Source organism: Myotis yumanensis, unplaced genomic scaffold (assembly GCF_028538775.1).
Source record: "Myotis yumanensis isolate MYYU_CA2020_CCGP unplaced genomic scaffold, mMyoYum1.0.hap1 SCAF_3, whole genome shotgun sequence".
Classification (NCBI taxonomy): Eukaryota; Metazoa; Chordata; class Mammalia; order Chiroptera; family Vespertilionidae; genus Myotis; species Myotis yumanensis.
This window is the reverse complement of record NW_027223754.1, coordinates 26,461,018-26,482,856: the sequence shown is the minus strand read 5'-3', so window position 1 is coordinate 26,482,856 and position 21,839 is coordinate 26,461,018. Positions and strand designations below refer to the sequence as shown.

At 38.1% G+C, this 21,839-nt stretch overlaps 1 protein-coding gene across 13 annotated transcripts in view; it reads left to right on the top strand.

Annotated features, from left to right (window-relative positions):
• Window positions 1–21,839, top strand: part of SLC20A2 (solute carrier family 20 member 2) — a 96,051-nt gene that overhangs the window by 35,639 nt on the left and 38,573 nt on the right. For 10 of the 13 annotated variants that reach the window (XM_070408489.1, XM_070408482.1, XM_070408480.1 and 7 more), the window contains one exon: window positions 19,040–19,591. In XM_070408489.1, the coding sequence (XP_070264590.1) occupies window positions 19,303–19,591 (289 nt within the window). In that variant the 5' untranslated portion in view covers window positions 19,040–19,302. Of the gene's footprint in view, window positions 1–13,277; window positions 13,360–13,415; window positions 13,437–19,039; window positions 19,592–21,839 lie in introns of those variants that run through there. The other 3 variants (XM_070408487.1, XM_070408483.1, XM_070408488.1) reach the window with 2 other exon arrangements.

Sequence of the window (21,839 nt, the reverse complement as noted above, 5' to 3'; positions counted from 1 at the left end):
TGAAGAACGCCTGCCCCAATGGATAAAACTAATACACAAAAATGTGCACATAAACAATGGTTATATTGCAATGGTAGACCAGGAGCAATTTTCCTTGTTTTACTTTCTACTTTTCTGTAGTTAACAAATTTTTATATGCATGAGTATTATTTTTGTAATGAAAAAATCTGACTTATTTTTAAGAAAGAGACTTGAGATCTAGACTCATGGGAAGAGGCCCACACAAGCTGACGTGTAACCATTAATTGATAATGATTAATCCTGTTAATTCTACAGTGTGAAAGATATTCAGCAAGTGTCTGCTTTCACTACTTACTGTTCTGGATGTTCAATGAACTCTAATATGATCTCAAATTGTCCAGGATCTCAGGTTTTGTATTGTTTGGAGAACAAAGGAAGGGAGCTGGTGGATGCAGCATATTTTTAAGCCATTAAAATAATACTTATGGGGTTAAGATTATCCGTTTAAATTTTTTAAGGGACTATCATTCTAGATCTTACATATAAAGAATGGTGGAACCATATGCCATAGCCCTTAGATAATATTTTGAGTGATGATGATGAGGGATAATGGAAAGAAAAAGTCTCCTAGCTAGTGTTTCCAAAGCACTTATTTTTGTAGTGTCAAAGTTATCTCATCATTGTTTACTAAAAGTGATACCACTTTAACAGTGCTGGTTCCCTCAATTATTTCTGCCCAGTGCTGCTATGATGACCTTGTGGTCTTCATCTGAAGGTTATTTTGAGTAACTGTGTTAGTACTAGTGGCAGTTGATTTAAGAAAATCTTGAGCAAAAACAGTAGGCCCCCCTTTCAGCCCACCTAGTATGGTGACATGTGAGAATAAGTACTTTTGATGGTTATTTAAAGGGTCTCTCTTTGAACTGAGTTCCTAAGCTTAGGCCTAAATGAGTGGAACCTGTGAACAGGTTTACCTGGCCATAGAGGTTTAGATTGAGATTGAATTGAATCCACTTTCAGCAGTACTGATACCTTAAACTTTCTTTAAAGCCAAAGTGCCTTAGGAAACCAAATAGAATCTACTATCATGTACTACCTACCATACTTAGGCCTAGCCCTTGGTTCAGAATCTTTGTTACTCATATAGGAGTGTTGTCTGGAATATTTGGAACTAAGAGAACTGGTTTTTCAAATTTCCTTACAAAGAGTGCTCATCTTTTCATCCTCTCCTTTCTTTCTTTATTATCCTGCCTCTATCTCCTGCAATTATATTTTAGGAATAATTGTGTAATTCCTCTCTCCTCTATTGGCTCCTTGTAGAAGTAAGGACACATATCACATGGATTTATCTTCATTTTCTCTGGGTGGAGGAGGGGGAAAGATGTGGGTGAACTATTCAACCCAAGTAGTCAGATATTCAGTGGATCAAATACTGTTCCCAGTGAGAATTATGGTAGCCACATCAGCATGTCATCGCTGCCAAGTGATTTCAATTTAGGTGAGTCACAAAGCTCTACTGCACAGGATGAGCACAGATGTAGGAAATGCCACATGTTACCTCAAGATGAAATATAACTGGGTGGTTATGTTTGATTAAAGATGTTTGTTAAGCAAGTTGAGTGGCTCAAAGAAAAAAGAACATCTTTTTAAAAGGGATAGAGCAGATAATAATATTTCCTGAGACTATAGACTAAGTTAGAAAAGGTAAGAAGACTAGTTGGTGTCTGTCAGGGGAAAGGGTGACTTTTGTAAGAGCCAGAGGAAAATAAACCTCAGCTTAGGAATTGGACTGAGTTTATTTTCTTCCTTTTGGGTAATTTGTTTGTTTTGTTTTTACCTTGATTTGAAGACTAAAAGCAAAAGTAAGAGGATATGAATGTACTCAATATAGTGAGGTGATTGGGAGTTACAAATGGGGACCATCTATTAAAAAGGTTTTTGGGTGTGTGTGTGTTTTCTTTTTTTTTTTAAGAGTGATTACTGTAGACTTGACTTGAAATTGAAGTGGTGGCTTGAGCAGGAAGAGAGAATTGTAGTGATGTTCTGTCACTTTCTGCTTCATCCTACTGTGCATACTTAAGTATCCTTAGGGACTTGGAAGGTAGAGCATCCAGCTACACACCTCTTTCTGTCAGGCCTGATTTTTGCCATCTCTAGTTTTGTTTGATTTTTTCCCCCTGATCTTAGAGTCATAGTGTCTTTAGGCTCCATGGGACTTGTCAGTAACAATTAAATAAATCCAGAATGCTTACTTGAACAAAAATGACTTGAAGCCTGATCCAGAAGAAACTTCTTTTGATCAGGTACAGGCATACCTCAGATATACTGTGGGTTCAGTTCTAAACCACTCCTAATAAAGCAAATATCCTAACAAAGCAAGTCACATGAATTTTTTTGTTTTTCAGTGCATATAAAAGTTATGCTTACACTATAATCACTATACTGCAGTCTATTAAGTGTGCAATAGCATTATGTCTACAAAAACAATGTACATGCCTTAATTAAAAATACTTTATTGCTAAAAAATGCTAACCATTATCTGAGCCTTTAGCGAGTCATGATGTTTTTGTTGGTAGAGAGTCTTGCCTCAATATTGATGGCAGCTGACTGATCAGGGTGGTAGTTGCTGAAGTTTATGGTGGCTGTGGCAATTTTTAGAAATGAGACAATGAAGTCTGCTGCATCGGTTGACTTTTCTTTTCATAACTCTTTCTCTGTGGCATGCAATTGTTTGATAGTATTTTACCCATACTTCTTTCAAAATTGGAGTCAATTCTCTCAAACCCTGCTAGTGCTTTATCAACTAAGTTTATGTAATATTCTAAGTCCTTTGTAATCATTTCAACAGTTCTCACAGCATTTTCACCAGGAGTAGATTCCATCTCAAGAAAGCACTTTCTTTGCTCATCCATAAGAAACAACTCCTCATTCATTAAAAATCTACACTAATAAAAGAGAAACATATAAATTAACCATCACTCTGTCACTCCCCTACACCCACCAGCTAATCAGCGACTATGCAAATTAACCCAACAAAGATCTTGGTTAATTTGCATACGCAGGCGTGGAGCAAAGACTGAAGATGACTGAAGATGGCGGTGGCCACAGAGCTGGAGTGAGCAGGAGGCTTGGGTTGCTCCCTGTGACAGAGGAAGTCAAGCTTCCCACCGGCCTTGGACTCCGCTCAGGGAGTGGCTGGGGGCCTGGGTCACCCGGGGCAACCCAGGCTTCCAGCCCGCCCTGGGCTCCACTCAAGGAGGGACTGGGGGCCTGGGCTCCGCTTAAGGAGCTGGGGGAAAAAAAAAAAAAAGGAGGGGCTGTGAGCAGCCGGAGCAGAGAAGCCAAGCCTCACTGCTGCGGGCAGACCTAAGGCCTGGGTCCCGGGTGCCAGAGGAAAACCGGTGCCGGCAGCCAGGGGAAGGAAGGCCTATTGCGTGAATCTTTGTGCAACGGGCCACTAGTTACATCATAAGATTGCAGCAATTCAGTTACATCTTTAGGCTCCATTTCTAATTCTAGTTCTCTTGCTATTTCCACCACATCTGTAATTAATTCCTTCACCAAAGTCTTGAACTCCTCGGTCATCCATGAAAGTTGGAATCAACTTCTCCCAACCTCCTATTAATATTGATATTTTGACCTCTTCTAATGAATCACAGGTGTTCTTAACGGCATTTAGAATGGAATCCTTTCCAGAAGATTTTCAACAGATCCATCAGAGAAATCACTATCTATGACAGCTATAACCTTACCAAATGTATTTCTTTAATAAGACTTGAAAGTTGAAATTATTCCTTGATCCATGGGCTGAAGAATGGATGTTGTGTGAGCAGGCAGGAAAACAACATTAATCTTGTACATCTCCATCCGAGCTCTTGGGTCCATGTCAGTGAGCAATAATATTTTGAAAGGAATATTTCTTTATGAACAACACGTAGGTCTCAACAGAGGGCTTAAAATGTTAAGTAAACCATGTTGCAAAGAGATGTGTTGTCATCCAGGCTTTGTTGTTCCATTTACAGAGCATAGACAGAGTAAATGTAACATAATTTTTAAGCACCTTTGGATTTTTTGAATGGTAAATGAGTATTGGCTTCAACTTAAAGTTACCAGCTGCACTAGCACCTAATAAGAGAGCCAGCCAGTCCTTTGAAACTTTGAAGGCAGGCATTGACTTCTCCACTCTAGCTATGAATGTCCTACATGGCTTCTTCCAATAGAAGGCTGTTTCATCTACATTGAAAATTTGTTTAGTGTATCCACCTTCATTAATTATCTTAGCTAGATCTTTTGGATAACTTGCTGCAATTTGTATATTAGTACTTGCTGCTTCACCTTACACTTTGATGTTATGGAAACATCTTTCCTTAAACCTCATGAACCAACCTCTGCTAGCTTCAAACTGTTCTGCAGCTCCCTCACCTTCTCCCAGCCTTCGTAGAATTGAAGAGTTAGGGCCTTGCTCTGGATTAGGCTTGCACTTAAGAGAATGTTGTGGCTGCTTTGATCTATCCAGCCAAAGTACTAAAACTTTCTCTATGTCAGTCAAAAGGCTGTTTTTATGTTCTTATCCTTAAAAGTAGCACTTTTAATTGCCTTCAAGAATTTTTTTTTTCATTCACAATTTGGCTGTTTGGCACAGGAGTTCAAGCTTTCAGCCTATCTTCAAGATGCTTTTAAGTATTAGAATGATACCTCTTTTAAAAAGTTTAATCTTTATTGTGTTTTGAAAGGAAATGATCCCAGTAGGCAAGACTATGATAAGAAAGATTTTGTTTTCTATCTCCCCATTAAATACTAAGTGAACTTCCAAAAAAAAACTCAGTGATCAAATTGGATTCAGCTATGTAAAAGCAATATGGATATAAAGGTATCTTTTTTTTTTTAAAAAAAAAAAGCAAATCCTGATCACTTAAAAAAAGTTACAATAAAGTCTACTTTTTCTGGTATATAGCTCTATGAGTTTTTACACATGTTCAGGGTTTTATTACTACCAAACAGACAGGATACATAAGAATCCCAACTCTACAAAGGGTTTCCTTGTATAGCTCCTTTATACTTAGACCTTCCCTCCATCCCTTACTTCCTGAACTGTGAAAGTAGTCTCTAAGCCCTCCACATGGTAAAGGCTGAAAATCTAACTAGTTAAGGGGGCTTAAGTACAATCTTTGACCATTAAGTGGCTTTTGTTGTCCCATGGGTGATTCCTAGCAAGCCAGACTAAAATATAAATACAAAGGGAAAAAAAATGGGAAAAGGGACATCAACAGCTGCACCTGTAGGAAAAACTTCACAAAATTGGCTTCAACCAAATAAGAACAACAAATCTCTGGGGGTGTGGGGTGGGGTGGGAATATCAGTACAGAGTTGTTACAACATATTTTCTAAAATATACAGTTTTTAACACAAATTTTTGAGACGTAAAGAAACTGGAAAGTGTGATGCATAGACAGCAGTAATAAAACAGACAATAGAGATGACTGCTTTTGAGGGTACCCATATATTGAACATAGAGGACAAAGACTTCAAAGCAACTATTACAAATATGTTCAAAGACTTAGAAGAAATTATTCTTAAAGAGCTAAAGGAAGATGTGGTATCAGTGACTCATCAAATAGAGTCTATCTTTAAAGAAATAGAAATGATTTTTTTTAAAGAGGACCAAATGCAGATGGGACATCAAAAGCACAAGCAAATATAAATTGAACATCAAAATTAAAAGCTGTACATCAAAGGACAAAATCAATGAAATGAAAATATGTCCACATAATGGGAAGAAATATTTGCAAATCATATATCTGTTATGCCTTAACAGTTAAGGGGTTAGTATCCAGAATATACATGTAAAGAACTCCTACAACTTGATAGCAAGGAAACAAACAACCTGATTAAAAAATAGGCAAAGACCTGAATAGACGTTTCTCCAAAGAAGATATACAGATGGCCAACAAGCACATGAAAAGGTGTTCACCATCAATAATTATTAGAGAAATGCAAATTGAAACCACAATGCAATATTACCTCCTACCCATTAGGATGGCTACTATTACAAAATAAAACAGAAAATAACATGTTGGGGAGGATGTGGAAAAATTGGAACCTTTGTGCACTGTTGGTGGGAGTATAAAATGGTGCAATCACTGTGCAAAACAGTATGATAGTTCTTAAAAAATTAAAAACAATTACTATATGACCCAGAAATTCCACTTCTGGGTATATACCCAAAATAATTGAAAGCAGAGACTTGAAGAGATATTTGTACACACATTTTAATAGCATACTCACAATAGCCAAAAAGTGGAAGCAACCCAAATATCCATCGACTAATGAAAGGATAAACAAAATGTGATACACACACACACACACACAGTGGAATATTATTCAACCTAAAAAAGGAAGGAAATTCTAACTCATGCTATAACATGGATGAATTTTGTAGGTATTATGCTAAGTGAAATGAGGCAGTCACAAAAAGACAAATACTGTATGATTTTAAGTACATCATTCTTAGGGTGGTCAGATTCATGGTGATAGAAAGTAGAATGGGTTGTAAGGGGATGAGGTGAGGGGGAATAAGAAATCACTGCTTAATGGGTATAGAGTTTCTGTTTTTTATAAGATGAGAATCTAGATGTGGTGATGTTTGCACAATGTGAATGTACTTAATGCCATTGAACAGTACAGTTAAAAATTGTTAAATGGTACATTTTATGTGTACTTTACCACAATTACCCTTTTTTTTTAAAAAAAAGAAATTTTGGAATTGGAAAGTACAATAACCAAAATGAAAAACTTGCCAGAACCGGTTTGGCTCAGTGGATAGAGCGTTGGCCTGCGGACTCAAGGGTCCTGGGTTCGATTCCAGTCAAGAGCATAACCTTGGTTGTGGGCCCATCCCCAGTAGGGGGCATGCAGGAGGCAGGTGATCGATGTTTCTCTCTCATTGATGTTTCTAACTCTCTATCCCTCTCCCTTCCTCTCTGTAAAAAATCAATGAAAACATATTTTTAAAAAACTCACTAGATGCCCTGTCTTGTTTGGCTCACTGGATAGAGCATCAGCCTGGGGACTGAAGGGTCCCAGGTTCGATTCCAGTCAAGGGCATGTACCTTGGTTGCGAGCACATCCCCAGTAGGGGATGTGCAGGAGGCAGCTGATTGATGCTTCTCTCTCATTGATGTTTCTAACTCTCCATCCCTCTCCCTTCCTCTCTGTAAAAAATCAATAAAATATATTTAAAAAAAAACTCACTAGAGAAGCTCAATAGTAGATTTGAGTTGTCAGAAAAAAGAATCAGCAAACTTGAAGATAGAGTGCTAGAGATTATGCAGTCTGAAGGACAAAAAGAATAAAGAATGAAGAAAAATGAACAGAACCTCAGAAAAATATAGGCCAACATTAGTATGCCAATAAGAATACCAGAAGTAGAAGAAAGGGGCAGAAAAATGTTCAAAGAAGTAGTGGCTGACAACTTGCCAAATTTGATGAAAACCACTCATGTACATATTCAAAACACTTAAACTCCAAGTAGGATAAACACAAAGAGATCCACACCCAGGCATATCATTGTCTAAATATGAAAGACTATGTATGACAGAAAATATGGAAAGCAGCAAGAGAGAAGTGACAACACATGTGAGGTAACCCTAGTAAAATTAACAGCTGACTTCTCATCAAAAAGAATAGAGGCCAGAAGCCAGTGAGAAGACAAACCAAAGGAATGAAAGAATTCCATAGCCTGCAAAGCTGTATTTCAAAAGTGAAGGTGACATAAAAACATTATAAAGTAAATAAAAACAGAATTCATTGCTAGCAGATCTGTCTCACAAGAAGTACTAAAAGAAAGGTTCTTCGGGCTGAAAGTGACACTAGACAGTAATTTAAATATACACACACAAGAGCTCCAGTAAAGGTAATTAAATAAGTAATGATAAAAGATATTATTGCATATTTCTTTTTCTTTCTCTTAATTGATTTCAAACATTACTAAAGAGCATCTTGTGTCTGGCTGCTTTCTAGTTATTATAAGAAAGTTCTTTAGTTCACATCAAGCATCCTCCCTAGCTCTTAAGTTTTCTAAAGGAAAAAACAGGCAAAGGGAGCTACTGACTTGCCCAAGAAAGTTTATCTTAAACATACATTAGAGTTAAGGCCAGGAATACCCTCAGAATTAGGAAATAATTTTCTTTTTAAAAAAAATATTTTTTTATTGATTTCAGAGAGGAAGGGACAGAGAGAGAGAGAACGAGAACTATTGATGGACTGCCTCCTGCAAGTCTCCAATAGGGGATCCAGCACACAACCCAGCCATGTGCCCTGACCGGGAGTCAAACCGCGACCTCCTGGTTCATAGGGTGACGCTTAACCACTGAGCCATGCCAGCTAGGCTAGGAAATCATTTTCAAAGAAATCTTATAAACTGGCTTATATTTCTTATAGTATTTTTAAACTCATTTCTATGGTTTCTTCAAGGTGATAACAAGCAAATACTTATGATTTCTTAATTTAGTAAAAAGATTTCCATTTCAATAGTCTCAGTGGAAGATATAAAGAACTAAATTTTCAGCTGACTTACCCATCCAATGAAAAATTTTGTGGGCTTATTGCCTTGTTTAGACTGTTTACACTCTTAACTTGGCAAGTTATTGGTGGAATTGAATCAGGTTTGCAGATGAAGCTCTTCAAAGACTTCCCTACATTGCAAAAAAGGAAAAGTCTGACTAAATCAATTTAATAATTATTTGCCCCCTGGTGCTTTTTTTGCTGCCTAAGAACTATTGCTTAACCTCTGGAATGAGAACAAGAAATATGGGACTATAAGTTAAGCATGGAAAGTAGTTAAGATAATAATCTTCATCTATCAACTCTTCTGTTTAGATTAATGTTCTATTAATAGAATATCAAGAATCAATCTTTTTATAAGTATCATTCATATTTTTATTGAGCTTTTAGTGTAATTGGAACAATTGGCAAATATGTATGTAAGAACCAAGATATCTGTTTAGATACATAGTTCCATTTTAAACTGTGACTTAAGGGAAAGTATTTTCCTAATATAGCTCTTGGGATGGAGCCAAACAGTTCAACACTTAAGGGCACAGAATTGGAACAAGTCATCCTAGTTTTGCCATTTGATAGAAGTGATGTTAAGTGATTTGCTCATGAAAACTAACCTATTTTTGGTTATGAGAGCAGGAAAAAATTACCTAGACTATTTGGGGAAGGGGGAATCTATCTATAGTGCATACAGAAAGGGAAAATGTGTAGCAGCTATTTCTATCTTAGAGTGGGAATAAATGTATAAAGTTCAACTAGTTTTATTCCCTGCTTCCAAGCAATGTTTTACCTAAAACACTCCAAGGAACAAGGTGGTAATATCTATTTAAAAAATCTCTACTGCAGGTAATTCTACATTGCCAGTGGGAGATCACTTCAGTGTGCAGCAACCCATTCAGTTAAACTGTTTTTTTCTTAGCCGCGTGTGGCCTTTCTTATTATAATGAAAGACTGCTTGTTATATCTTTAAATTAGATAGAATGACTAATATGTATTTCCTTACAGGAGCTTTTTGTGTAGAGTTATTGAATTGCATATTTAAAATGGGGAAAAAATGAAACTTTCTTCCTGTAACTCATCATACAGTCATTAAGATTCTATTTGGACATCTCCAGGGAAGTAGCACCTATGCCTCCTGAGACAGTCTTTCAGTTTTTAAAAGGTATTTTTCATGTAGGACATTCTAAATTTTCTCTTTTTTTTCAGGCCAAATCATTCTCTTTTAACTTTATTTCATTTAAATTATTTTTGCTTTTTATTTCTTTATCCTTTTAAAAATATACTTACCTTATAGATTCATATAATGCCTTCCAAAAGAGCAAAAGGCTGTGTGGAAAACATCTAAATAACATAAATGCTTTAGAGCCAAAAAGAATTTAAATGTCAGAATGACAAAAATGTAGGAGAGAGAGTGATTATAACAGGAATGAGGCCTGGAGACAAAAAATGGTTTTGAAGGGCTGAGTCGACAGGATCTGCAGTGGAAACTTTAGATAGAGGACCAAAATAAGTTCGTTCGAGTTCCATAAATTCATGAAGGCCGTTGATTGCACTTGCTGAAGAAAGGGTCAGTAATTTCCACCCTCTCTCCCCACAGAGCAATCCTGTGGTTCATTGTTCCAGGCTAAACTGCCTCTTCCTAATCCTGTGGTCTCTGGTTGATGTAGAGTAATAGAGTTGGAAAGGAATTAAAGATACCATCTAATCTTGAAAACTTCCAAGGATGCAGCATTCTTAGTAATCCATTCTCTTTATCTCCCTTTTCTCGTTCTCTGTTGTCTCTGCCACCCCATCCCCAGCTTAGGCCAGCAGCCCAAGGAATCTCAACTCCCAGAATAGGAGCTGACATCGTTAAGAAGGCCTGATGAATGTCAACCAGGAGCATCACTTCCTAGTGTGAAAGTACCTCCTGTGTAGTAAATAGATAATGCATTTAGGGAATCATTATCTAACTTACACTTTCAGTTATGACAGTCACATCTTCAAAATTACCAAAATTGGACTAGAGGACTTCTAAGTCCCTTCAAACTCTAATGTTCTATGATCCTCTTATTCTGTGAATCAAAGTAGGAGTAAATAAAAGTTATAGGTTGTTTCTTGTAAGCATTAACCTCAAATACTGTTTTAGTAAAAATGGCCTGCAAAGTATTTGGCTCCATCAGGACATTTTCTTATTATTTGGGTTAAATTCAATCCTGATGGCCAACCCTCAAGTGAAGCATAAGGAAGATTAGGGAAGAATCCTAGAGAAAGACCAAGTGTGACTGAGGATGGACCTATAGAATCCTGCAAATGGAAATATGATAGAAGGCTCTAAAACCATGCTGAGACTGAGTATTCAGACACCAGAACAAAGGGAAATTCTTGAAAGGGAAAAAATAAGGTAAAACAAAGAGAATAGAAGATATATTTTCAGTCTTAAATTGTAGATAGTAAGCTTGAAGAATTGTCTGAGAGGCCTAGGCTGAAAACAAACAGATTCATGTGTTTATTAGCAAAAACTAAGCATATTTTGGTGATACATTCCTAACATTTTTTAAAGTATACTTTTCTTTGTAGTGTTTTGAGTTTTGAAGGTTTTTTTTTTTCTTCCTAATGATAAAAGTGGTAATTGCTCATGGTAGAAAAAATTGGATAATATTTAAAAATGTAAAGAGTACCTAGAGAGAGCCACTCTTAACCTTGGGCATATTTCTGTAGAGTCTTATTGCCAGTGCATTTGTAAACACAATTGAAATTATATGGCACATACCATTTTGTGTACTGAATTTTATTTAGTATTACTGTTTCAATGTGAGGAAAACTCTCCAGTTAATCCATTTTAGTGACTACATAATAGTTCATCTCCTGTCCGGGGACAGTTAAATAGTTACCTCTTTTTCATGATTATAATATATGATAATGTTTTTATTTTCCCATATGAAAATAAATGCTGTTACTTAAAACTCTTTCAATTATTTCTAACTGTACTATGGGAGTAACATTACAGAACTGACTTTAGAGTTGGTCAACAGAGTTTCAGACCACAGTGACATTATTGCTTGTTCATACTCTCATTTACATTAATGAACCTCCTTGAAGCTTTTAGTATATGAAATGTCTACAAGTCCAGATGTAAAGTATGTTCAATCTGTGGTCCCCCATAGTAGGGTGATTTCCAGCTAAAGTGTTCATATTTGCCCTAAACATGATGCTTAGTAAGTGGTCTCTACCATTTGGGTCCTGCAGAGGCAATGTTGAAGACCTGTCTCCTCAGGAAGGCCCAGCTTTAAGTGCTAAGTGCCTGGTTCGAAGAGAGGCCAGCAGTCTGTCCCAGCAGCAGGTTTTCTCTCTCATCTCTGACCTTGGAAGAGTTGTGTCTGAGGAATTTTCTATTTGCTGTGCTAAGTCAGCCACCTCCTCTAATTGATCTGTTTTTGCTCTTTGCTTCTTGAGCAATTATTTTAAACAAGGTGTGACAACTTGTCCCCGAGCCCTTGCTCTGTTGGTTGAACTGGCTGGTTTTTCTGTATCTGCATGTTACAGTATTCTTTCATTGAATAAGAAAACTGTTCTTTCTTTCTTTTTTTTTTTAAACTATTTAACTAATATAATTTATCCTGGGAACTTGGAGGCTGGGGGTAGACAATGCTGGCAATACAGGAAAGGAAAAATATCAAAAGTGAATATTACCTTTTATGGCCAATATTGTTTTTTTTTTCCCCTCAGTTTTATTGATGTAAAATTGACAAAATTGTAAGTTATTTAAAGTGTATAATATCATGATGATTTGATATATGTATATATTGCAAAAGGCTTCCTCCCATCTATTAACTTATTCATCACCTCACATATTTATATACAGGTGTTATTTTCTAATCACTTTATTGAGGTATAATGTATGTACAGTAAAGTTTGCAATTTCAAGTATATAGTTTCATGAGTTTTGACACACATGAAAAGTAGTGTAACCATCACCGTATCCAAGGTACAGAACAAAAAGTTTCCTGTGTGGACATGTTTTCATTTCTTTTGGGTATATATGCCTTGGAATAGGACTGCTGGCTTGTGTAAGCATATGCTTTATAGGACACTATCAAACTGTTTTTCCAAAGTGGCTTTACAATTTAGTGTGATTTATTTTTTAGCACTTTTTAGAGTTTCTTTTCTCTGCCTCTTCGTTTCCTTCAAAAAAGTTCCTGTGCCTTATAATATATGTCAGTCTTTAACCAAAGATAAGGCTAGAGTTTGTACATAGAGGAATGTGGGCTGGATATATCTACAAACTACTAGAAAGATTTTGGAAACTTAGTAAGTTCTTCCTGTGACTACAGTGATACCAGTAGCTTCTGGTTGCCTGAAAACACTTGGCTTATGTGAGATTTGATTCTGACAATGAACCTGTAAAGTACATGTGTTATTACTGTCCTTACTGTACAGATGGTGAAACAGGATTCAGAGTGTACATGACTTACCCAATGTCACACTGCTAGTTAGTAGCAGAGCCGAGATTGAGCCCCAGGGGTCTCTCTGTTAATACTGATAATAGTCATCACGTGGTGATTCTGGCACTGTGCTAGCACCTTTACACAACCGCCACCCTGTGTACACTATTGTCATTCTTAGACGAGTCATTTCAGTGACTTGCCCAGGGTTGTGTAGCCAGTAGCTGGCTGGACTGGAATGGAGCCAGGGCTTCTGACTGCAGGTCCTTTACTTTTTCCCCATTTCCATTCAGGAGTAACAAATGTCCCTTTTTTTTTTTTTTTTTTTTTAAACAGCAGAGAGAAAAGGACATTCGGTGCTGGGCAGGAGCCACAGTGAATTAGCAAACTGCCCTTGCCGCTTCTTTTCCAATTTACAGTTAAGTCTGCGGCTTATTCACTTTGGATGTCTGATATCTTTACTATCAGGCTTTATGTTCGTGCTGGTTGTCCTCAGTGAGTAAACCTGCTTTTTCCTGCTTCTGTTATCTGTGGGGATTTTTGCCTCTGTGACCCATGCTGTAAGCCGGGCTCACAGGTGGCTTGATAGTCTTGTCTTTCCTTTGGATATCATTTTCTTTCCCCTTCTTACCCTCTCTTTCTATCCACTTGTCATCCTCTCTGTCCCTCCCTTCCTTTCTTGCTTTTCTCTCAGCCAAAATGTCATCTGCCTTCCTCCAGGCTCCTGTGTTCCCATAGACTGCTTTGCATATTTATATGTTTGCCATTGAAAGGTAGTTGAGGCAAATCTCAGAGCTGTTTAGTAATGTTTTTATCTTTTACCATTAGTGTGAAAATACGAAGCTCAATATTCTCTATATAAACATGCTATGACTTTCCAGTTATTTTCTTAAAATTTAAGAGTGTGAGGTAGATGTTTTTGTGAGCTATTCAAGAATGATGTTAATAGATACTACTTACAACAAGATCTACAACCTGAATGTTGGAAAAAAAACCAACGTTGTTTCTGCTGTACTATTTTACAAATAATAAAATTCCAAAACTGAATCTTCCACTTCATTTAATTATTGTCAGGAAAAGCTAGTAATTTTAATGTTTGAGTCATCAGGCTGACTCACATGTAGCAGAGTTACCTGATTTTATATTGTACCATTGAAAAGATATCTGTGTCTTCATATTTTTACCTAATTGTCAGAATGCACGGTTCAACCCTAGCTTCCATGAAAGTGGGTTTTACATTGTTAGAGGGTAGGTGTAGGCCACCCCTTAACAATATTAGAGGGTTTTAGGAGAGGAATTAGAAAATTATTTCTGAGCACCAGGTCTGCTGCGGGGGGTCCTGGCTCCTTCCCTTCCTGTGTGGGAGTGGGCTTGATCTGGGGGCAGTCCATGAAATCTCAGGGAACAGATCCCCATAGGCCAGAAGCACATGGAAAGGAGGCTGGCCATGGGTCAATCCTTTATTTATTTATTTATTTAAGTTTTTTTTTTTTATTGATCTTGGGGGAGGGGAAGGGAGAGATAGAAAAACATCGATTTGTTATCGCACTTATTTATGCATTCATTGTTGATTCTCGTATGTGCCCTGACTGGGGATCGAACCCACAACCTTGCATATTGGGACGATGCTATAACCAACTGAGCTACCTGGTCAGGGCTGGGCCAGTTTTTTAAAACATCAAGTCCCCCAGGGACCTAAGCCACAATTCACTACAGACCTGGTTGTCTGGGACTGGTTGTGCCAGTTGAGGAGATGATTAGAATCTGAGGCTGAGAGGAGGAGCTGCTAATGGGAGAACTGAACAGACATCTCCTTAGTATATTTGCTTGGAGAGGTCACTTTGGGTGTTACCTTTGGCAGCATTCGAGAGAAGAGATTCTCCCACCCAAACTTCTTCTGGCATAAATTTCCATTAAGTGTTACAACTCAGCAGCATTCCATTTTAAGCCATATCTGTCTAGAAATATTCTGAGAATGTTTGTTTTCACTTGAACATTCAGATTCCTAATGTTGATAAGAAGCTAGAGTTGAAGCAGATGCTCACAGAGGAAGTTATAGAAAAAGAATCCATAAATACCTGAGAGCCCTGACAGGGCACTCCTTAGGCTGATGAGAGAAGCAGAGTTGGTTCAGAGATCGAGGAACAGAAGCGATGGCAGGTGGAACCAAAAGTTGAGAAGCTTGTTCAGAGGGCATGAGGGTCCTGAGAAAAGGAAGTGAAGCTCTTGTGAACATTATAAGTTTGGGAGACAGAACTTAAGAAAACCCTCAGTACCTCCTATAATAAATCAAAACACTCTAAGGTCCCTCTTCCTAAAATGCAAGAGGTTGGTGGCATTTGAAAATTGAAAAATAACTTGTAACCTTCAGTCCTGTGAATTCCACCCTTGTAGGGCTTTCACATCAGGGGAAGGAGAGAGTTAGGAAGCTTTCAATTTTTCAAGCTCTTCAGGTTTTAATCTTTACATCTTAATCTTTCATTTGCTTTGGTGTGAGGTAGGGATCTAGCTTTTTTCTATTCCTTTCAGATAGCAGTTAGCAAGTTATCCCAGCATCATGTCTTGAATAAGGCTAATCTTTCCCTACTGATTTGATCACCCACCTTCAAAATTCTACTTTCAAACAACCAGCACTATCAGATGCCACACCTGGTCAGACCTCAGACCTCAGCCACTGTGAATGTGGGCTATCCACAGTCCTGGCAAATTACTATCCTGGCCTCCTGATTGGTGGTCTGCTGGCCAGCTCAGTGTCGGCAGTCTTGCCGTCTTTTTTTATGCAGCAGATTTGTAGTTATTTAAGTGCTTTGTTTTATTTTGCTTGTGTTTGACAATGGAAAGGGGAGAAAATCAAGGTGCTTGTACTTGCAACACAAAGCAGGCCTTCTAAATACAATGCAAGGTAGAAATTATTTCAGTCTCAAAAAAGTGACAAGCCTTTTTCCTTAGCCAGATGTTTATTGGACTTGAGCTGGTTACTGAGGGTATGACTGTGAAGGAGAGAAGCCAAATTGAAGAATACAGATATGGAAATAAGTTATTTAGATTATCTGTGTAGGAGAGGGGATCTCTGGTCTGAAATGGTGCCACAAAAATCATAAAGATGATTAAAACCTTCCCCAAGCAAAACTGGACTGAGAACACACCTGCTGTGGTGCCTCAACTGACCACACTTCTCTTCTGTGTGCCTGCGATTTACGTCTATGTGTAACATGTCTGAAGTAAACCTGTGGTCAACCCCATCCTGACACCTAAAAACAATGCAAAAGGGATAAACACCCACTCAGTTATTTTTCAGTCCAGTTCCACACGTCAATAACCATCTATCCCCTCTCAACACCTGTATGTAAACCATCACCAAGTCATGTTGACTTTAGCTGCTGAAGTACCTTCTTAAATCATCACCACCACCACCACCCTGGGTCCGGAAGGCCTCCCTTGTGCCTGAACCATGCTGTAGCCTCGTAATTAGTCTCTCCACATTTACTCTCACCTTCTAGCCAATTCATTTTCCATGTCACAGCCAGAGTAATCTTTTAGAAATTAAAGTCTGATCAGGACAGCATCCCTCTGATTAAAAACCCTTCAGCATCACCCCATTGTTCTCACAGGCTTCCATATGGCCCACCCCAGCTTTCATCATGTTTTCCTCACACCGGCCTGCCTTCAGACTCCTCTCCTCTTTCTGCTCCTTCCCACCTGGGAAGTGGCTGCAATGCTCCATGCAGTCCCAGAGCTAACTCCCCCATCCTTAGATTGCAGGTGAACCTTTCCTGCCCACAGCTATGCTCTCATGTTGCTGTGTGACATGTGCCTCCTTCCCTTGTAGTACTTACCAGTTTCTAGTCATGCATTGAGTTTATATGATTAGTGTCTATTTCCCTCACTGGACTGTAAGCCCCATATGTGCCAGAACCACATCCATTCTTGCTCATCATTATATTCCTACTGACTATCACAAATTCTCAGTAAATTTTTGTTGAATGTGGTTCTTGTTTGCCTTGTTGACAGCCTAACTTGGCGAACAAAATTTCCTCAGGAATTCTTTATATTTTAGGGTAGATACTGTTGGTCCAAAATAGTTTTCATTTTGTATTTTCATTTATAGATTTATTGTGCCCATAATATTAATAAAATGCTCTTTCAGTGGAATATTGTCTTCTGCCTTCAGAGTGGTCTGCGTTTGTCTGACTTGGGATCTGACTCTTCAGAATTGCAGAGGCTACAGATCTTTGAAAGCAATCAGATCTATAGTGCACACATTCCATTTCACTGTCTGCCTGTAGCATTGCATACAGAGGTGATGCTCAATCTATGTTTATTTTGTTTATTATATATTATTTTAATTTGAAAAGCACATAACTATATTTGGAGAAAAGGGAAAAAATCATCTGTAACACTACCATTTAAACTCAACTATTGTTTTAATTACCTGTTGGTCTTTTTATATGCATTTTTAACGTTGCCATAATCACAGTGTACATAACGTTTTGTGTCCTGCTTTTATTCCCCTACATAACCTTGATGTTCATTGATCATTCTATTGTGTACGAGCCTAATTTATTCAATTCAACAAGCATTTATGAAGGATTACACTGTGCCAGTCACCTTCCTATGTGCTTACTGCCATCAAAGAAAATACACAGATTTTATACTCTATAATAATAGAATATTATAATTCCGAAGCTTTTAGTGACATTTTTACTTCACAGATATATTGATTTTGTGACATCTCTTCATCTCAGAATGGGGACTATGCAGTACTTTTCTCCATTTGTTTAATTACTTCTTTCTCCATTTATTCAACAAATTTATTATGGCTTACTGTGTGCCAGGCGCTATTCTATGTACTGGAGATACAGTAGTGAATCCAACAAAGTGCCTGAATATTTGGAGAAGACAGACAATGAGTGAATGCATGCATGAATGAATAGATAAGTAGAAGAGAAAAAAGTTAGGTGAGAGAGATGGCTAATGGTGTGGGGGAGGGGCTGCTCTTTTGGAAGGTCAGGGAAGGCTCTTGAATGGTGACATTTGAGCAGAGACCTAAATAGCATGCAGGGTGAGCTGTGCAGCTGTCAGGGAGATTTTTCCTGGCAGAGGGTCAGCAGGTACAAAGGCCCTGAGGTGAGTGCTTGATGTTTGCAAGGAGCCAGTGAGGGAAGAGGGTGAACAGGAGCTGAGGTCAGTGAGCTGGGGGTAGAGCCTGAGGAGTTTTAGAGAGTCTTCCAGGCCATGGCAAGGCCTCTGGCTTTTCCTCCAAGTGAATGGGAAGTAGTGGAATAGTACATGCCCTGGCTTGTGCTTTCATAGGATACCTTCGTTCACCAGCTTTCTCTGTTCCTTCTATGTCACCTTCCGGATAACTCTGTACCGGAACCTGGAAACTTCTTTTCAGACACGCATGATGCAGTCATAATGCAAAGTCCACACTCCTTATGCATAAATGTGTAGGCAGATAGTCACACCCTGTGGTGTCACAGATTCAGATTTGGTAATCACTCTTCCAAAAAATTTTACATATTTCACACACTTGAAAAAATTTATAATTGAATTTCTCAAAAAATTATTGACTGGTTGATTGATTTTAGAGAGAGGAAGGGAGAAAGAGGAAAAAAACATTGATTTGCTATTCCACTCATCTATGCATTCATGGGTTGCTTCTTGTATATGCCCTGACCAAGGATCAAACTCACAACCTTGACATATCAGGACGATGCTCTAACCAATTGAGCTACTCAGCCAAGACTGATAAATTCTCATTTCTTTATCTTTTGTTCATTTGAGAGAATTTTCTTTTCTGAAAAGAATGACCAAATATGTTTTCCAGACTGTATAAAAACTTATCCCATTAAGGCTTACTATCAGTTTTGTAATTATAAAGCATGCTTCAACCCCTGACATTCTAGAAATAAGCTATTTTTGGAGGGGAGAGTTAGTTAACCTAATTATAATCTGCCTTGAGTTGCTCTATGGTTAGATCTGTCACATGCCAAAGTTAGATCCCATTAGTAGGCTTAAAACATTTATTTATGAAAGAACAAACTGTTACAGGTTACTTAGGGTAATTGATTTCTTTTGTTTTCTTTCTGTTACAGGAGGAGACATCACAGCTCTCCCAGATTGGGAGGAAAAATATGGAATGTGTTTTACCGCTGACTGAACACAACCAAATGAACTGTACTGACAGTAGTTTGAAAACCAGCAGTTAGCAGTTTGTTCAGGCTCTAACATTGTCCAGCACTTTCCAGAGCAAACTCACTGTTTACAAGAACTCTCGGCCTTACGACATTTATAACCTCAGGCTTCGTTTATTTAAAATATTTCTGCAAAGAAAAGTACCCAGAGCCCACTTTCCAAAATGGCCGTGGATGGGTATTTGTGGATGGTCATTTTAGGTTTTATCATAGCTTTTATATTGGCATTTTCTGTTGGTGCAAATGATGTTGCCAATTCATTCGGTACTGCTGTGGGCTCCGGTGTAGTGACCTTGAAGCAGGCGTGCATTTTGGCTTCAATATTTGAAACCACGGGCTCAGTGTTATTGGGAGCCAAAGTCGGAGAGACCATTCGAAAAGGTATCATTGATGTGAACCTCTACAACGAGACAGTGGAAACACTAATGGCTGGGGAAGTTAGTGCAATGGTTGGTAAGTAACATGATTCTTTATACCTGTGGGAAGTGTGTCCACTGGCCTTCTTCCCTATAGTGCTTTTGTCATATCCATAAATGTGTTTTTTTCTTTAACTTTGCAAAAACTGGTTTGATGTTTTAACTTTGCTATTGTCTTATTTTTGCTTTCTGCATTTTAATTTGATTATGTTTGTTTAGTGTCCAAATATTAAGCAAACACATGTTCTTAAATGTTTAGCAACCCTGGTTGTTAAAATAGATTTCAGCTGAGTACTTTTTATAAAGTACAGAAAAAGGTATTTGTAGGGCAGCTCTTATTAGAGAAATAGTGAGCATGTCTAAGAAAATGTCTTTGAAAGATTTACTTAAGAGATTTCCTTTAAGGTTTATTTCTGTTTTTTCATGGGTCTTTTTTTTTTATCAATTAGGACGCAGTTGTTTTTGAAAACTTGGATGCCAATAAAACAATATTTATTAATTTAATTTGTATTCTCAGTTTAAGTTTTAGAGCAGTTACCAAGAAAATCGTGAGTGTTTGTTTCAAGAAATTCTGGTCTTTTATAGCCTTTGTAATCCTCTTGTTGGCTTTTGTTTTGATTTTCTGATTCCACCTCTGGACGCTCCATTTGGTATGCTTGTTGTGTTTTCTAGTCAAATGGTCATTTGTATGCTACCTGTGGGTCATTTGTATGCCACCTGGGTCATTTGTATGCCACTTGTGGGTGGTTTAAGGTTGTCTAGATGAGAGAGAAGTGCTGAAGGCAGTGAAGTATGTTAATGGGAGATTGGGCTGACAGTGGGATTTCTCCATTGCCCAAGGTGACGGTAGACCCAAGCACTGTGGGGGCGCTTCCCTCACTGCCCTTGCTACAGCTGAAAAGGAGACTCAGGCAGAGGTGCCTGGAGTGCAGCTGACAAGATTCTCTCGGCTTGCCTTGAGATAGAGATGACGGCACAGCAGACAGCTGATGAATTCGGGTAATTTGGTTAGGGAGGAGAGGGATAGAGAGGAATTCTACCACCTTCTGCTTTCAACAGGACATATCCTTTTGTAGGAAGAGTCCTGCAGTAGGAGGTAAGATGCTGGTGTACCAAGAACGCAGCTACATTTCACAGGTCCTTCCTAGTTATTTATTGTCACTGGCATTGTTTAAGCACCCAGGATGTGGAAATGATTTGCCAAATTTAAGATAATCCATCATCTTTTTATTACAGCAAGTTAGTCTGAGAAGTTGTTGAGGCACTTGATCTGAAGCAGGCCAATGTACTAAGGTATTAAATACAACTAAGTGTAGTGGGTTGGTAACATATGCTAAGGAGTGCCTATGTCTCAGCTGAACATTTTGTGTTTTAAAGATGTAAGGTTCACAATTGCTTTCATTCCAACAGCTCTTGTAATGATTGAATCTTAACTTCAGTGAGCATATATTTTTTATTAAAGTCAGATAAATTGAAATTTCTCATAGAAAAATAACAGTTACTTGTAAAATTCACCCTTCTGTAGCTGTGATAGATGTCTAAGACATAATCATATCGACCTGAAATTAAGATTTTTTTTCAGTCAGGATGATGTGGGCAAGATATGTTGAAAGCAGGGGAGAAATAAAGAAAAACACTGATAAAATTAAATATTTACCGAAATTTCTCCTTTCACTGGATGAAACTTGAGGAATGGTGTGCTTATTAGAGACTTGTTAGTGAGGCCACACTGAGGGCCTCAGAGCGACAGAAGGTCTCGTGAGCGGAGCTTATGCCACTGCTTGCTTACTTTTCTGTGTGGGCAGTAGTTTTCCCTCCCCTGGCCTTGGCTCTTTACTGAAAAAATGAAGAATACTTACCCCAACTAGAATTTAGGTTAACCAAAGCAATTTGGGGTTTTGCTGGAATAACTTGGTTTTGTTGGCTTTTCGTTCTTCTTTTCTTTTCTTTTCTCCTTTTCTTTTCTTTTCTTTCCTTTTCTTTTCTTTTCTTTTCTTTTCTTTTCTTTTCTTTTCTTTTTTCTTTCCTTCCTTCCTTCCTTCCTTCCTTCCTTCCTTCCTTCCTTCCTTCCTTCCTTCCTTCCTTTTCTCCTCCTCCTCCCTCTCCTTCTCTTCCACCTCTTCCTCCTTGTCCTTCTCCTCCCTCCTCCTCCCCCTCCCCCTCCTCCTCCTCCTTTGTATGGTTACATGAATCTCAAAGTCCATTTTGTTGGGAATTTATATAGATTTTCAAAATTGGTTTCCTTACAAATGGGGGCTATATAAATTTAAGATGATGGTATAATT